General features: G+C 39.6%; 1 protein-coding gene across 1 annotated transcript in view; it reads left to right on the top strand.

Annotated features, from left to right (window-relative positions):
- LOC107303320 (sodium channel protein type 5 subunit alpha) overlaps nt 1-13,346 on the top strand; it is a 315,483-nt gene that overhangs the window by 270,145 nt on the left and 31,992 nt on the right. Inside the window, exon 21 of the mRNA XM_015832541.1 lies at nt 3,345-3,467. Within this exon, the coding sequence (XP_015688027.1) occupies nt 3,345-3,467 (123 nt within the window). The remainder of the gene's footprint in view (nt 1-3,344; nt 3,468-13,346) is intronic.

Raw genomic sequence — 13,346 nt, 5'->3', positions numbered from 1 at the left:
CTCCCTTCCTTCCTTCCTTCCTTCCTTCCTTCCTTCCTTCCTTCCTTCCTTCCTTCCTTCCTTCCTCTCTCTTTTTCTCATTCTCCTTCCTTTTTTCCTTCCTTCCTCACTCTCTTTCCCATTCTCCCTCCCTTCCTCACTCACTCAATCACTCACTCTTCCCCATTCTTCCTTCCTTCCTTCCTTCCTTCCTTTCTTCCTCTCTCTCTTCTTTTTCTCATTCTCCTTCCTTTTTCCCTTCCTTCCTCACTCACTCTCTTTCCCATTCTCCCTTCCTTCCTTCCTCCTTTCTTTTTCTCATTCTCCTTCCTTCTTTCCTTCCTTCCTTCTTTTCCTTCCTTTCTTCCTTTTCCAAACATCTCCCTAAAATAACTGAGATGAATTCCAGCATCCATTTTCTTCAAATCTATTTCAGCCATTCTGCAATAGACATAATGTATAGCTGTCTGTGTAAGAGCATAATACAAGGTGCTTTCACAAAATCTTCTTGATCAAACAGACCTTAGTTTCCCCCCACGGTTCTCTAATGATGCTTGCTGTCATTCAACAGATTCTAATCATGCCTGGTTTCCCTCCATTTGGCCATCCCAAATGTAGCAAGTGTGGGAGTTATTACAATAAAGGGCTGGGTTCTCATAACTGTCATGCCTTATTATGAAAGAGAGGGCAAACTTGTCATCTGTTGCAACTGAAGACAAAGACTAAAGAGGTGAGAATAGGAAGACCTTCTGGATGGTACACATCTGTTAAGCAGAGGAATGATCTCCCTAGCCTAGATCAAGGGAACTTTGGGGGTTTTCAAACAGAAGTTGGATGCCCACTTGTTGGTAGCTTAGTAGAAATGGGGGTGGGCTAGATCAGTGGTTCTCAATATTTTCTTCACCATGGACCACCAAGACTTAATCCAAGATTTAAAGTACTAGAAAGCATCAAGCCTTTGTGGACCCCCTGTGATGACATTGCAGCCCTCCCCAGGGATCTGCCAACCACAGGTTGAGAACCACTGGTCTAGAATAATCTCTAAGAAAGGAAGGAAAAAAAAAAGGATGCCATTCTGCTCGCTGTGCTAGCAATTGTGAAATTGCCCAGCCAAGAGTTTGGTGTTTGGACTAAAACTTCCTAACACCACCTCATTTCCACAGCCCACCGTTTCAGATTGCAAAGCAGAAGAATGGTTAGTGGCCACCTATTGTGTCTCCCTGGGAATCGTGTGCTGTAATTTCCAGACAGTTGTTGAAGAAAGGTTATGGCACCTTCCCTATCACACCATTTGTTCTGATCACTGTGCTCTTCAGATTCTCCTCCCCCCTCCACCTTTTAATCAGAATGTATTTATCTCCCTCTCTTTTTTCATCAATGGCTCCAATTTTCAATTTTTTAAAGCTAGAACTTTCCCCCCCAAACTTAATTCTGCCACACAACTTTTCCTTCCTTCCTTCCTTCCTTCCTTCCTTCCTTCCTTCCTTCCTTCCTTCCTTCCTTCCTTCCTTCCTTCCTTCCTCTCCCTCCCTTGTTTCTAGAAGCAAGCTGGAGAGAAATGACTTTCCTCCAAGTATAATTTGATATTTATTACAGACATAGCCCACCTTCATTCACAATCCACATTCATGCTGTTTTGAAATTATTGAAATCTATCCTGGTTATTGGAATCTTTCCCTAACTCACTATTTTTCACCCTGTCTTTTTTTTTCTTTTTTAAAAAAAATCCTGTTGTTGCTTATCTTGAACAATAATTTCAAATTCCATTCAATCTGCACAGATTTCAGTTATTTGCCAGATAGCTACAATTCTCGGTTATGACCACCTGGCTGCTATGAAATCACTGCGAACACTCAGGGCTTTGAGGCCCCTCCGAGCCTTGTCCCGGTTTGAGAGCATAAGGGTAAGGGTTGAAACCTTTCCATGTCTATGCAGTGTGTTCCTCTAAAATAACAATCACCTTCTCTCTCTCTCTCTCTCTCTCTTTCTCTCTCTCTCTCTCTCTCTTGCAGGGAACAGCAAACATGGCAGCTTCATTTTCCAATCAGCGCTAACTGTATAATTTTTCAGGGAAAGTGTCTCCCAGGCAGGCTACGTTCTATGGCAACAGCAATGTTTCAGCCGCTGTGGGGGTGAAGGGCATGTGGGTGTGATGTGTGAGTGTGGGTGTGGGTGTAATGTATAGGTGTGCATGTCTGTGTGTGAGGATAAATGATAGATGGATGAGGACTGATAGATAGATAGATAGATAGATAGATAGATAGATAGATAGATAGATAGATAGATAGATAGATAGATAGATAGATAGATAGATAGATAGATAGATAGATAGATAGATAGATAGATAGATAGTGAAGGAGGAGAGAGATAGAAAAAGAGAGGAAGAGAAAGAAACAGGATGGAGAAAGAGAAAGAAATAGATAGGATGGATGAATAGATAGATAGATAAATAGACAGACAGACAGATAGATAAGAGATAGACAGAGATAGAGGGAGAGAGAGAAAGAGAGAGAAAATATATATATAAAGAATAGATAGATAGATAGATAGATAGATAGATAGATAGATAGATAGATAGATAGATAGATAGATAGATAGATAGATAGATAGATAGATAGATAGATACATTATAGAAGGGAGGGAGAGAGAGAGAAAGAAATGGACATTATAGGATGGACAGAGAAAGAAAAATAGGAGAAAGAGAGACAGAGAGAAAGAAATATAGAGAAATAGGAGAGAGAGACAGACAGAGAGAGAAATAGATAGGATGGATGGATAGACAGAGAAAGAGAAAAAGAGAAAGAAATATTATATAGATAGATAGATAGACAGACAGACAGACAGACAGACAGACAGACAGACAGACAGATCCTTTATAATATATAGGCAATTCATCTTAAAAGTACAAAACTATAGTCTTTGCAAAATTAGGATGATACTACGCCGCTACTTTTTCTGTCAGAGAAAAATAGAGGAAAACTAAACGGATTGTCTCTCTGATGTTTCTCGTCCCTCTCTTTTGATGAATTTTGACATTCTTTGGAGCTCAATGTGGTCATCTAGAGGGGAAAATGGGAATTGCAGGCAGATCGATACCATCCTATTGCTTTTGACAGTTCCTAATTCCTAGGTTTCATTTTGCATTGGAAATCAATAGCTCTGTGTCCTGGAAAAAAAATATTTCTGTAGCAGCGGCTTTCCCCCCTCCCCCATGAGTTAATGGTTAATTTCCCTCCAATTTAGGTTCTTGCTTCCTCAATCCATTAACCAGGTTTATCTTTACAGGTGCAAATGCAGAAAAGAGAAGCCGAATGGTAGGACTTTTGCTAATAGTTTGGACTTCTTCGTTTTGTGTCTCCCTTCAGGTCTCACTAATAAGCCTCATAGCTAGTTCTCTTGGATACTCCGAAATGGGTCCCATTAAATCCCTTAGGACCCTCAGAGCTCTGAGACCTTTAAGAGCACTCTCACGATTTGAAGGGATGAGGGTAAGATTTCAATTTCAAAACAACAACTACTACAAGACCCATCAGCAGAGCCTCTCTGTCCATGAGCATCCTGCAGCATGCTGTGAGGCCCTTCCTCCATCCCATCATCTGTGTATTTGTGGTCTTTCTGTTCTCATTTTTTCATGCCAGGCTTTATGTGAAATGATTGGTGCTGATCCTGTACCCTGCAGTGGAATTCTCATTTTCCTTCTCTTCCTGCTGCTGCTGCTGCTAAAAAGTTAGACCGCTTGCTTGCTGAATTATCTTTGGCTTGGACTGATCCCGTCTTTGGTGGGTTCCATTCTGAGCTAATCCCGGTTCATGTCTTGTTTACAAAAAAAAACAAAAACCCTGTCATCTGGTTGACAACCAAACCTCAGTTAGCACAACTTCCAATCAGCACCCCTGTCTATTAATTTCCCCATTGCCCTTTGAAACATTTTCCCCCAAGTGGGCTTGTAAGCGTCACAGTATAAAACCTGAAACTAAAAACTACGATTAAAAATACCCCAGAGATAAACAAATTAATCAGGAAAATACTGAAAAAAGCTGATGTAAAAAGCTTCATTACATCATAAAATTAGACTACAGGTCCTCCTTGACTTATGACCAAAAACAAAGCTCAAAATTTGTTGTTAAGTGAGTTTCACCCCATTTTACAATCTTTTTAGCTACAGTTGTTTAGCAAATCAATGCAGTTGTTAAGTGGAACATGTGGTCATTATGCAAATCTGACCCCCCCCACACACACCTTAATTTTGCTTGTCAGAAGCCATCTGGGAATGTTATGGTTATCACATGATTCTGGGGCAGTGCAACCATCATAAATACAGTACATGCCAGTTCCCTAGCTTGCAAATTCTGATCATGTGACCATGGGGATGCTGCAACAGACATAAGTATAAAAACTGGTCATAAGTCACTTTTTTCAGTGCCTTTCTAACTTTGAACGGTCACTAAATGAATGGCTAGAAGTCAAGGACTATCTGTATATCATAAAATGTTACTATATAAATATATTGGAAAGTTGATGTGATTATATAAATAGAATGGAAAGTTGAACAATAAATACATTTTTGTCTGGCTCTAGGAACATAATAGAATAGACCAGGGGTGTTCAACTTGGCCCTTTTATGACTTGTGGACTTCAACTCCCAGAATTCCTCAGCCAGGCACGCTGACTGAGGAATTCTGGGAGTTGAAGTCCACAAGTCATAAAAGGGCCAAGTTTGAAGACCCTTGGGATAGATACTTGGTAGATGCTTTTTGAGGGAAAGACTTCCAAGAACTGGCGAGCCATCATCGTGTTCCTTGGCCACTGTCTGATGTATTTCAAGGAACATGAGTGGAGAGTCATTCCAGTGATATTGTACTCCTGATGTGGATATGGATATAGAGCCAGAATATTTTTGAGTCTTCCTTTATCCAGAGATAAAGCAGATTAATACTTCATTGTCTGAACACAAATACTAAATAGCAACACTGATTCGTGATCAGTCTTTCTGTGTCTGTTGCTCGTGGTTAACTTTTCTCACAGCAGGAAGCCACTGTGTTCAGTGAAAATCTATAAAACAAGTTGCCACTACTCCATTGATTTAAGAGAAACCTAGCCCCTGAAATATGTATGCCGAAAATAGTCCTAAAACAAATATAGTGTATATATTTTGAATTTTGGTCTCCAAATACTTTGGAGCCCATGTTAAGCATGTCAAGCATATAAAGCAATTATGTATGAATATTGGCAGGATAGTGCTTTGGTATAAGCAATACTTAGGTAATGTCAACAGATTAAATATTTAAATATCTATTTTAAAAGGTGGCGGTTTTTTTTTTCCAAAAGGCAACTGGGCTGGTTTTTATTTGAGGAAGAGTAAAAAACAGTCCAATTGCCTTTTCTGGGGGGAAAAAAGCATCTTTGAGACAACTATGATCTGGATGACCGAGAATCTCCATAGACATCTACGCAAGGATATTAACATGATAGCCCAAATAGCCCTTTCTGATTATCTGTAATTCTATTATTCTATAATTCTTGATTATTTATGATTGTTAAGAAATTGACCAAGAAATTTTGTAAACTTTCCTTCACAAATTCACCCATAAGCCTCTGCAACCAGTCACTGACACCAGACTGACAAAATTGCATTATAACGTGGCAGTGTTTTGTCACTTGATCCAATTCCCTCCTTTTAGTCAGCCATTTCTTTCAATCTCTTTTATAAATTCCTCCGGCATTGTCTATGGAGATTCTCAGTCATCCAGGTCATGATTGTCCCGAAGGTGCTCCAAATGGCTTCAAGGACTCTCTAAAAGGATGCAAATGACCATATATCTCCAAGGAATATAAATCCTTCCATTCCCCAACATCCGGTCAGAGCTGAAGAAGCTTCTTGGGTGAGAAGCGAAACGTCTTCAAAGGAAAAACAAGAAAGTCCAGTTGCCTCCTGAAAAAACACCTTTGGGACCTCCAGCATTTATTATGCTACTATCTTAAAACTTCTTAACCCTGATAACCTCAGCTTCCATCATTCAGAACAGGGAAGATGATGGGACCTGAAATCTAATACATCTGAAAAGATTCAGATAGAGTGGGGGTGGGGAACGATGGCCCTTTTATGACTTGTGGACTTCAACTCCCAGAATTCCTGAGCCAGCCGTTCCTAGGAATTCTGGGAGTTGAAGTCCACAAGTCATAAAAGGGCCATCGTTCCCCACCTCTGAGGGAGGTTGACATTATTAGAGCTAATCATGATGAATTTAAACTCTACTTTAATACTGATTATTTCCCATCTTTATGACCGGTTGTGAAAGACAGAGGGCTGACAATCTTTCTCTTTGGATGAATCCTGGTAAAGGAGGGCCTGGATTAGTCATGCTTTGTTCGGCTTTCCGTCTTTTTCTGCTGCCGCCCTTTGTATTTCCCGTTTCATTGCATATGTAGCCATATCATTGCATAGGTCATGTATGCATGCATGCACTTGGACAATTGTTCATTGACATTATTTGGTTGTGACATTTGTTATGAAGATTTGGTGTGCACTGCACAAGGTGTCAACAAACCTGTTTTTAAACTGGTGTGTGTGGGGGGTAGCATCAGCAAGGTTCCGCTCTTTCCATTTTCTACTTTTGCATTTGCAGTATTTCAAGCTACGGCTGTTCTGAAGGGTTCTGAGCTTGGTGCACGTAAATAGAGGAGATGCAAACGTAAAAAAATAAAAATAAAAAGTTTGCATTTGCAGAATGAAATACAGATTTCTGTTTGCTGAGCCTGTGATCTAGAGGGGGGGGGGGAAATACTAAAAAGAAAAGACGCGTTTGCAATAAGTAAATGTTGCTATGTCTTTTGCTTGCTCACTCTTTTTTTTAACCATGCTCACAAATGTGCCAAATTATTTTCTGATAACTGAGGATTTGTAAAACTTTGAAAGACTCTGAAAGAGGGTTTCTGTTTGCAGCCCAAGTCTGTTACAAGGTACTTTTGCAATTGGAGAGATGTTCATTTGTATGCTTGGTTACTATCTCACTTTATTTGTGAACATGGCATTTGTGTGTGTGTGTATGTGTGTGTGTGCGTTTGTGTGTGCACTTATGTCTGTATTGGATAATTCTTTCTTGTTTATTTTTGCATGATGGTGCCGTATTGGTACCTTTAATCTCCCTAATTGAAGAATAAGTAATGCAGTCTGTTTGCATAAAACCAAAGGAGCAAAATGTATTATTTGCAGTTAAAAGCATGGTTGAATTCCTTAATTGAAATACTGTATTTGGTTTTTATTGCTCTTTCTTTTAAATGCACACTTCTCTTTTCTTAAAAAATTAACCTAAGAAGCCAATCAAACAGCTGAGAGGAAATGAGCTAATTTGTGGCTAGGTATTAATTATTTCATTGGCTTAGACACAATTTTTAACCGAGTCAAATAATTTTATAAAATGGAGAGTTCCATTTATAACTCCTTTGTAAGAAATCAAATGCATTCTGCTTGACTTTACAGGTAGATGCAACCTAGAGAATTTGAGAATATGTAGGGCAAAAAAAAGGGAGGACAAATTTGCAGCTGGTAATCTCAAACTCTGTTTCCATAGTTGGCCAAGAAAACTGTCGGGAAAGGTTGAGGGACGTGATAATCAACCTCAGTCAAGTTGATGTTACTTTATTCTCATATCTACCAATCTCTTAGCAATTGTTTGCTGGGCAGAAGGAACAAAAAAAAACCAAACATCTGTGCCAGATAATATTGGTAGCCCTCGACTTACGACCACAATTGAGCCCCAAATGTTTGTTACTAATTGAGATATTTGTTAAGTGACCTTTCTAGCCACAGTTGTTAAGTGAATCACTGCAGTTATCAACTTAGTAACACGGTTGTTAAGTGATTCTGGTTTCCCCATTGACTTTGCTTGTCGGAAGGTGGCAAAAGGTGACCCCAGGACATTGCAACCGTCGTAAATATGAGTCAGTTGCAAAACATGTGAATTTTGATCACATAACCATGGGGACGCTGCAATGGTTTTAAGTGTGAAAAACGGTCATAAGTCACTTTTTTTCCCAGGGCCGTTGTAACTTTGAATGGTTACTAAATGAGCTGTAGTAAGTCGATGACAGATCTCCTATTTGTTCAACTGCCCAAGGACAGACCCCTGTTAAAAAGACTGTCTGGTCTCTGTTCAGTTCAAGGATTAAAAAAAAAAAAAAAGATAGCGGGTCAAATATTTTGATGTGGTCCATTTACAGCTGACCTAGCAGACATATTTTTTTTTATTCTGCCTCCACTTCTATAAACAAGTGTTGTTGCACCGATCACTTCTATCTTCCCTTCCTGAAGCTTTCTGTTCCCCCCCCCCCCATCCCTCTTTCCTCCCCCAACTCATTTGACCAGCTGAGTTCAGGAAAATTCAAAATCTTCCTGCTTGCCTCCTTGGGACAGGAGATCAGCTCAGTCACTCAAAGAGATAAGCGAGGTATTAATTCAGGGCATCATTAAACAGCCTTACAACTACACAGGGTTAAGAGCAAGTCAGTGGAGAGTGTTCAAGGAAACCGCCTCCTTCCCAAATGTCTTAAGTACAGTTCATTAGACTAGGCAGACTAATAGAGCACAGATCAATATAGAGATGAAAGCATCCATCAATGCCCAATTTGCCAAGTGCATTTCAGACGCTCCAGGTTTTCTGCAGCTGTTCACAATTTTGCAGAACTGAGGACTCCGAACTGCAGTGAAGCCTCTTACGGAATGAGAGCTTGTCGATATCAAACAAGATCCTTTCAAATTTGATTTTTCAGCCCCTTTAGAACAGTTGCAAATAGAATAAAACACAAGTGTTAGTTTTCAAATGGAATTGAACTCAGTTCTACATAAACTACAGGTAGCCTTCAACTTACGGCCACAATTCAAACCAAAATTTATGTTGCTAAGTGAGTCAGTTAAATGAGTTTTGCCCCATTTTACGACCTTTTTTGCCTCAGTTGTTAAGTGAATCATCCAGTTGTTAAGTTAGTAATATGATTGTTAAGTGAATCTGGCTTCCCTATTGACTTTTGCTTGTCAGAAGGTCACAAAAGGTGATCCCATGACCCCGGGACACTGCAACTGTCAAAAGTACATGGCAATTGCCAAGCGCCTGAATTTTGATCATGTGACCACGAGGATGCTACCACAGTCATAAGTGACAGAAACAGTCACTTTTTTCAATACCGTTGTAAATTTGAATAGTCACTAAACAAATCGTTGTAAGGACTACCCGTATTCCCTAAGTTGCTAAGGTTTAATTTGTAGTTCCGTCTTACCCAGTAATACCCCACAGATGGCAACAGAAAATATTGTGACCTCTGGGAACTCTAGTTTCAGTGCACCTAGAAATTGCCAATTGGAGAAGGTTAAGCTTGGGTGCCTGACGTGCTCAGAACTAAGTAATGCTTTTAGCAAAGTCTCCTCTTCAAGAGCTCGTCTGAATAGGAAAGGATGCGAGAATACAACCCATCTTTCAAAAAAGAAGGAAGCCTGATTAAAATGCACAGCTTTTAATGAAGGTGCAAAAGTTGTAAACTCAATTGTTAATATTCGCACAGAAATTTAGCTCATGAGAGCTGAGATATCCCCCAACCGGCTACGACCATTCAGAAGTCATCCACTGAAAGACTGTATTGAGTGAGAACATTTTATAATGGGATTTTTATAAAGGAGTCAACATCACTTAGATCTGAGGTGTGCAGGAAGAAGGCACAACCACATCAATCAAATTGGATTTTCTAGTAATGTGAATTTAAATGCAGATAGTCCTCGACTTATTTAGTAACCGTTCAAAGTTACTGCAGCACTGAAAAAGTAACTTATGGCCATTTTTCACAATTACAGCCATTGCAGCATTCCCACAGCCTCATGATCAAAATTCAGACACTGACTCATATTTATGACAGTTACGGTGTCCCAGAGTCATATAATTATCTTTTGTGATTTTTTTTTGAAAAGCAAAGTTAATGGAGAAACCAAATTCACTTAACAACTGTGTTGTTAATTTAACAACTGCAGTGATTCACTTAACAACTGTGGCAAGAATGGTCATAAAATGGAGCAAAATTAACTTAACAACTATCTCGCTTAGCTACCGAAAGTTGGGCTCAATTAGCCTACCTATAGCTCATGGTCATTCTTGAGATGGTCATGAGGGAAAGAAATTCAGCATCCATAGTAGAGCAAGATCTTGGTTTGGGATAGCCAAAATGGCACCAAAGGGTCCTTAAACAGTTAAGGTAGAGCCTAACTTTCAGGAGATGAGGAAACAAGCAAGTCCCAATATTAGATTAATTGTTTCAGTCTGAGCTCCAGTTTAAACTCAGTCTGAAGACAGAGCTTTTAAAATTTTATTCGTGAAAAGTGTGGTTTATATCAGGTTAAAAATAGAATGTAGGAACAAAAAGTTCCTATCTTCTTAAACTGGTGGCTGACCTTTTTAAGGATAATGAGTGGACCCATATTGACCCTTCTAGACTCTTAGTGGTCTCTGTTCCACTGATCATAGCATTCTTCTATCTAGGAGTTGGGAATCCTACTTGTAGTGATTCTACTCCTTTCATACTATGCTGAGTCAATGGTTGGTCATAGAAGAAGCGAGGTCATCCAGAGGTGTGCCACAGTATTCATCTCTGTCTCCCTTACGATTTCATGTCTATGGGAAGCCACTGGAAGAGTTCATTTGTTGGGTCAAGGGGTGGTGCCATCAGTACACTGATAATATCCATATATTGCAACTCCAAGCCATGATGGGAACGTACAGATAGTCCTCGATTTACAATACTTAGTGAGTGTCCGAAGTTACAATAAAAAAGTGACTTATGAGCAGTTTTCACACAACGGTTGTAGCCTCCCTGGTGATCATGTAATCAAAATTCAGATGCTTGATAACTGACTCCTATTTATGATGGCTGCCCTGTGATCACCTTTTGCGACCCGCTGAAAGCAAAGTCAACAGGGAAGCCAGATTCACGTAACAATTGTATTGCTAACTGAACAACTGCAGTGTTACTTAACAACTGTGGCAACAAAGGTCGTAAAATGGCGCTAAAGTCACTGAACAGATGTTTCACTTAGCAACACAAATTTTGGGCTCGATTGTGGTCATAAATCGAGGCCTATCTGTAGTTTGAGTAAACCCCCAGTGAAGTAGATGGGATAAAAATGCTGCAAAACCAGTCAGCCAGTAAACTCTTTCCACATCACAAGTATATCCACAGAAATGAGGACAAGGGTAGCCAGGACGTTCGCCCCATGACCCAAATGACTTGCGTTAGATATCCCAACATTCCACTGGGCCATTGTGCCATTGTGTCATGAGGCTCATGTCACTTAAAGACACTGTAGCTTGCTAGAGTTTTCTATATCACAAATATGTTTACTGATAAAGAAAAAATATTTGTAGCTCAGGGTTGAAACGAGAGGTCTTTGGTACTCTCTGAGCTTGGTTAGGAGCAACACTAGGTAGCAACACTGATGATATTACCCACTTGGGTAATGAAACGTCTGCAAGAAAACAGATAAACTCAAAGAGCACCAAGGACCCCTCACACATATGTTTCCTAGTTGGAGTAGAACTACTGCCTTTGACTTTTCAGTGAGAATGAGAAATAATTAGAAATTACCTGTCCTGAATATTCTTAGTAAATTTATTAGCCACATTTAACTATGACTCAGTTTACACTAAAGCTTACTGTTATTACCAGGCTATATTAATATTACACTGTTCCAGGGACGGGGTAAAGAGGGAAACTAAGTCCCAGAAGAGAGAGTTTAAGTAGCTATAATGCTGAGGTACAAATACATCAAGCAAGAAGGATGATAATAGCCAGTGGGCTCACCCTTAGGGATCACATTATGAAACCAAAAGCCTAGTTTTGAAATTAATGAACTCGGCACAAAATCTTTGAAGTTAATGGTGCCTGTGATAGTGGATTGATTGAAGCATCAGAACTGAATGGGACATCAGCTTAAGGCAAAGACAGAACGGGTCGTGTCGTGAAGAGATTCTCCCAACGTATCTATTGTGTGCTGTCCTTGAACTAAAAAGATATGCCTCTCTTTGCCCCTTCTGGTTTTAATTTTCTTGGCATGGCCAAGCCCCAAAGAAGGCAAAACAAAAAAAATGGCCCAGAATCTATAAAATATTTAAGAAAACTGCTGCTCTGGTTCTGGAGCTGGGGATAAGAGGAATGATCAGGCAGTTGCTTTTAATGGCATTGTATAATAAGCAAATAAATAAGCAAATAAATAAGAACGATCTTAAGAAGATACTGAACTATATATGAAAATAGGGCTCTAGCATATCCTGCCCTCCTCATCTACAAGTAGTCCTTGACTTATAGCCACAATTGAGCCCCACGTTTCTGTTGCTCAGTGAGACAGTTGTTAAGTGAGTTGCCCCATTTGATGACTTTTCTCGCCACAGTTGATAAGTGAATCATTGCAGTTGTTAAGTTAGTGACCCGGTTGTTAAGTGAATCTGGCTTCCCCCATTGACTTTGCTCGCAAAAGGGGATCACATGACGCCAGGACACTGCGGCCGTCATAAATATGAGCCAGTTGCCAAGCATCTGGATTTTGGTCACGTGACCATGGGGATGCTGCAATGGTTTTAAGTGTGAAAACGGTCATAAGTCACTTTTTTCAATGCCATTGTATCTTTGAACGGTCACTAAATAAACTCTTGTAAGTCGAGGACTACTTCTATCTGACTGAAGGCCTAACCAGAGGGTTTATCTTTGGATGGGTATTGGCATGAATTTTTTTTTAGTAAATATTTGATGTGAGGGACCCCGGACTAAGACCATAGAAGAGCATTGCAATGTATAACAGATATGTAGAGCTTAGTCTAGATTGATGTAGATCTCAGTTAATCTAGATGATGTTTCTAGAAGTCCTGGGAATTTCCTTCATCCCACTCTCAATTCCTCAAAAAAGATTAAAAAAAATAAAATTAAAATAATAATCCTTGAGGAAGCACTATCTTATGGTAGGTTGTCATTCAAAAAAGGAAAGCTACTCAAGAAACAGATATATATTTTGGATCTTCTTACATTAGAAGACAGCACAATTAAAAGCACCTGCTTCCAAAATTAAACTACGGATGGACAGTCAAAACAAATACCCATATGAAAATCTTCCCTGGCTCTGAAGAAATTAGCTCTGTTAGATTTGTAATTCATCCATCACATTCTATCACAATAATAGTCTCTTCCAAACATTCAGCTGTTGATGGTTCCTAGATTCATTGTCCTAAAAGGGAATTTGGCCAAGATGTTAAAACACTTGCAGAGCATTACGCTATTAAAAATTCACCTGGAGAAGTGTCAAATGTTTTGCTCCGAGTTTTTGTGCCTTGTTACATGAC

The sequence above is a fragment of the Protobothrops mucrosquamatus genome, unplaced genomic scaffold (assembly GCF_001527695.2).
Source record: "Protobothrops mucrosquamatus isolate PMUCROS unplaced genomic scaffold, P.Mucros_1.0 scaffold5, whole genome shotgun sequence".
Lineage (NCBI taxonomy): Eukaryota > Metazoa > Chordata > Lepidosauria > Squamata > Viperidae > Protobothrops > Protobothrops mucrosquamatus.
The sequence above is the reverse complement of the archived record's forward strand: the minus strand, read 5'-3'. Positions and strand labels throughout refer to the sequence as shown.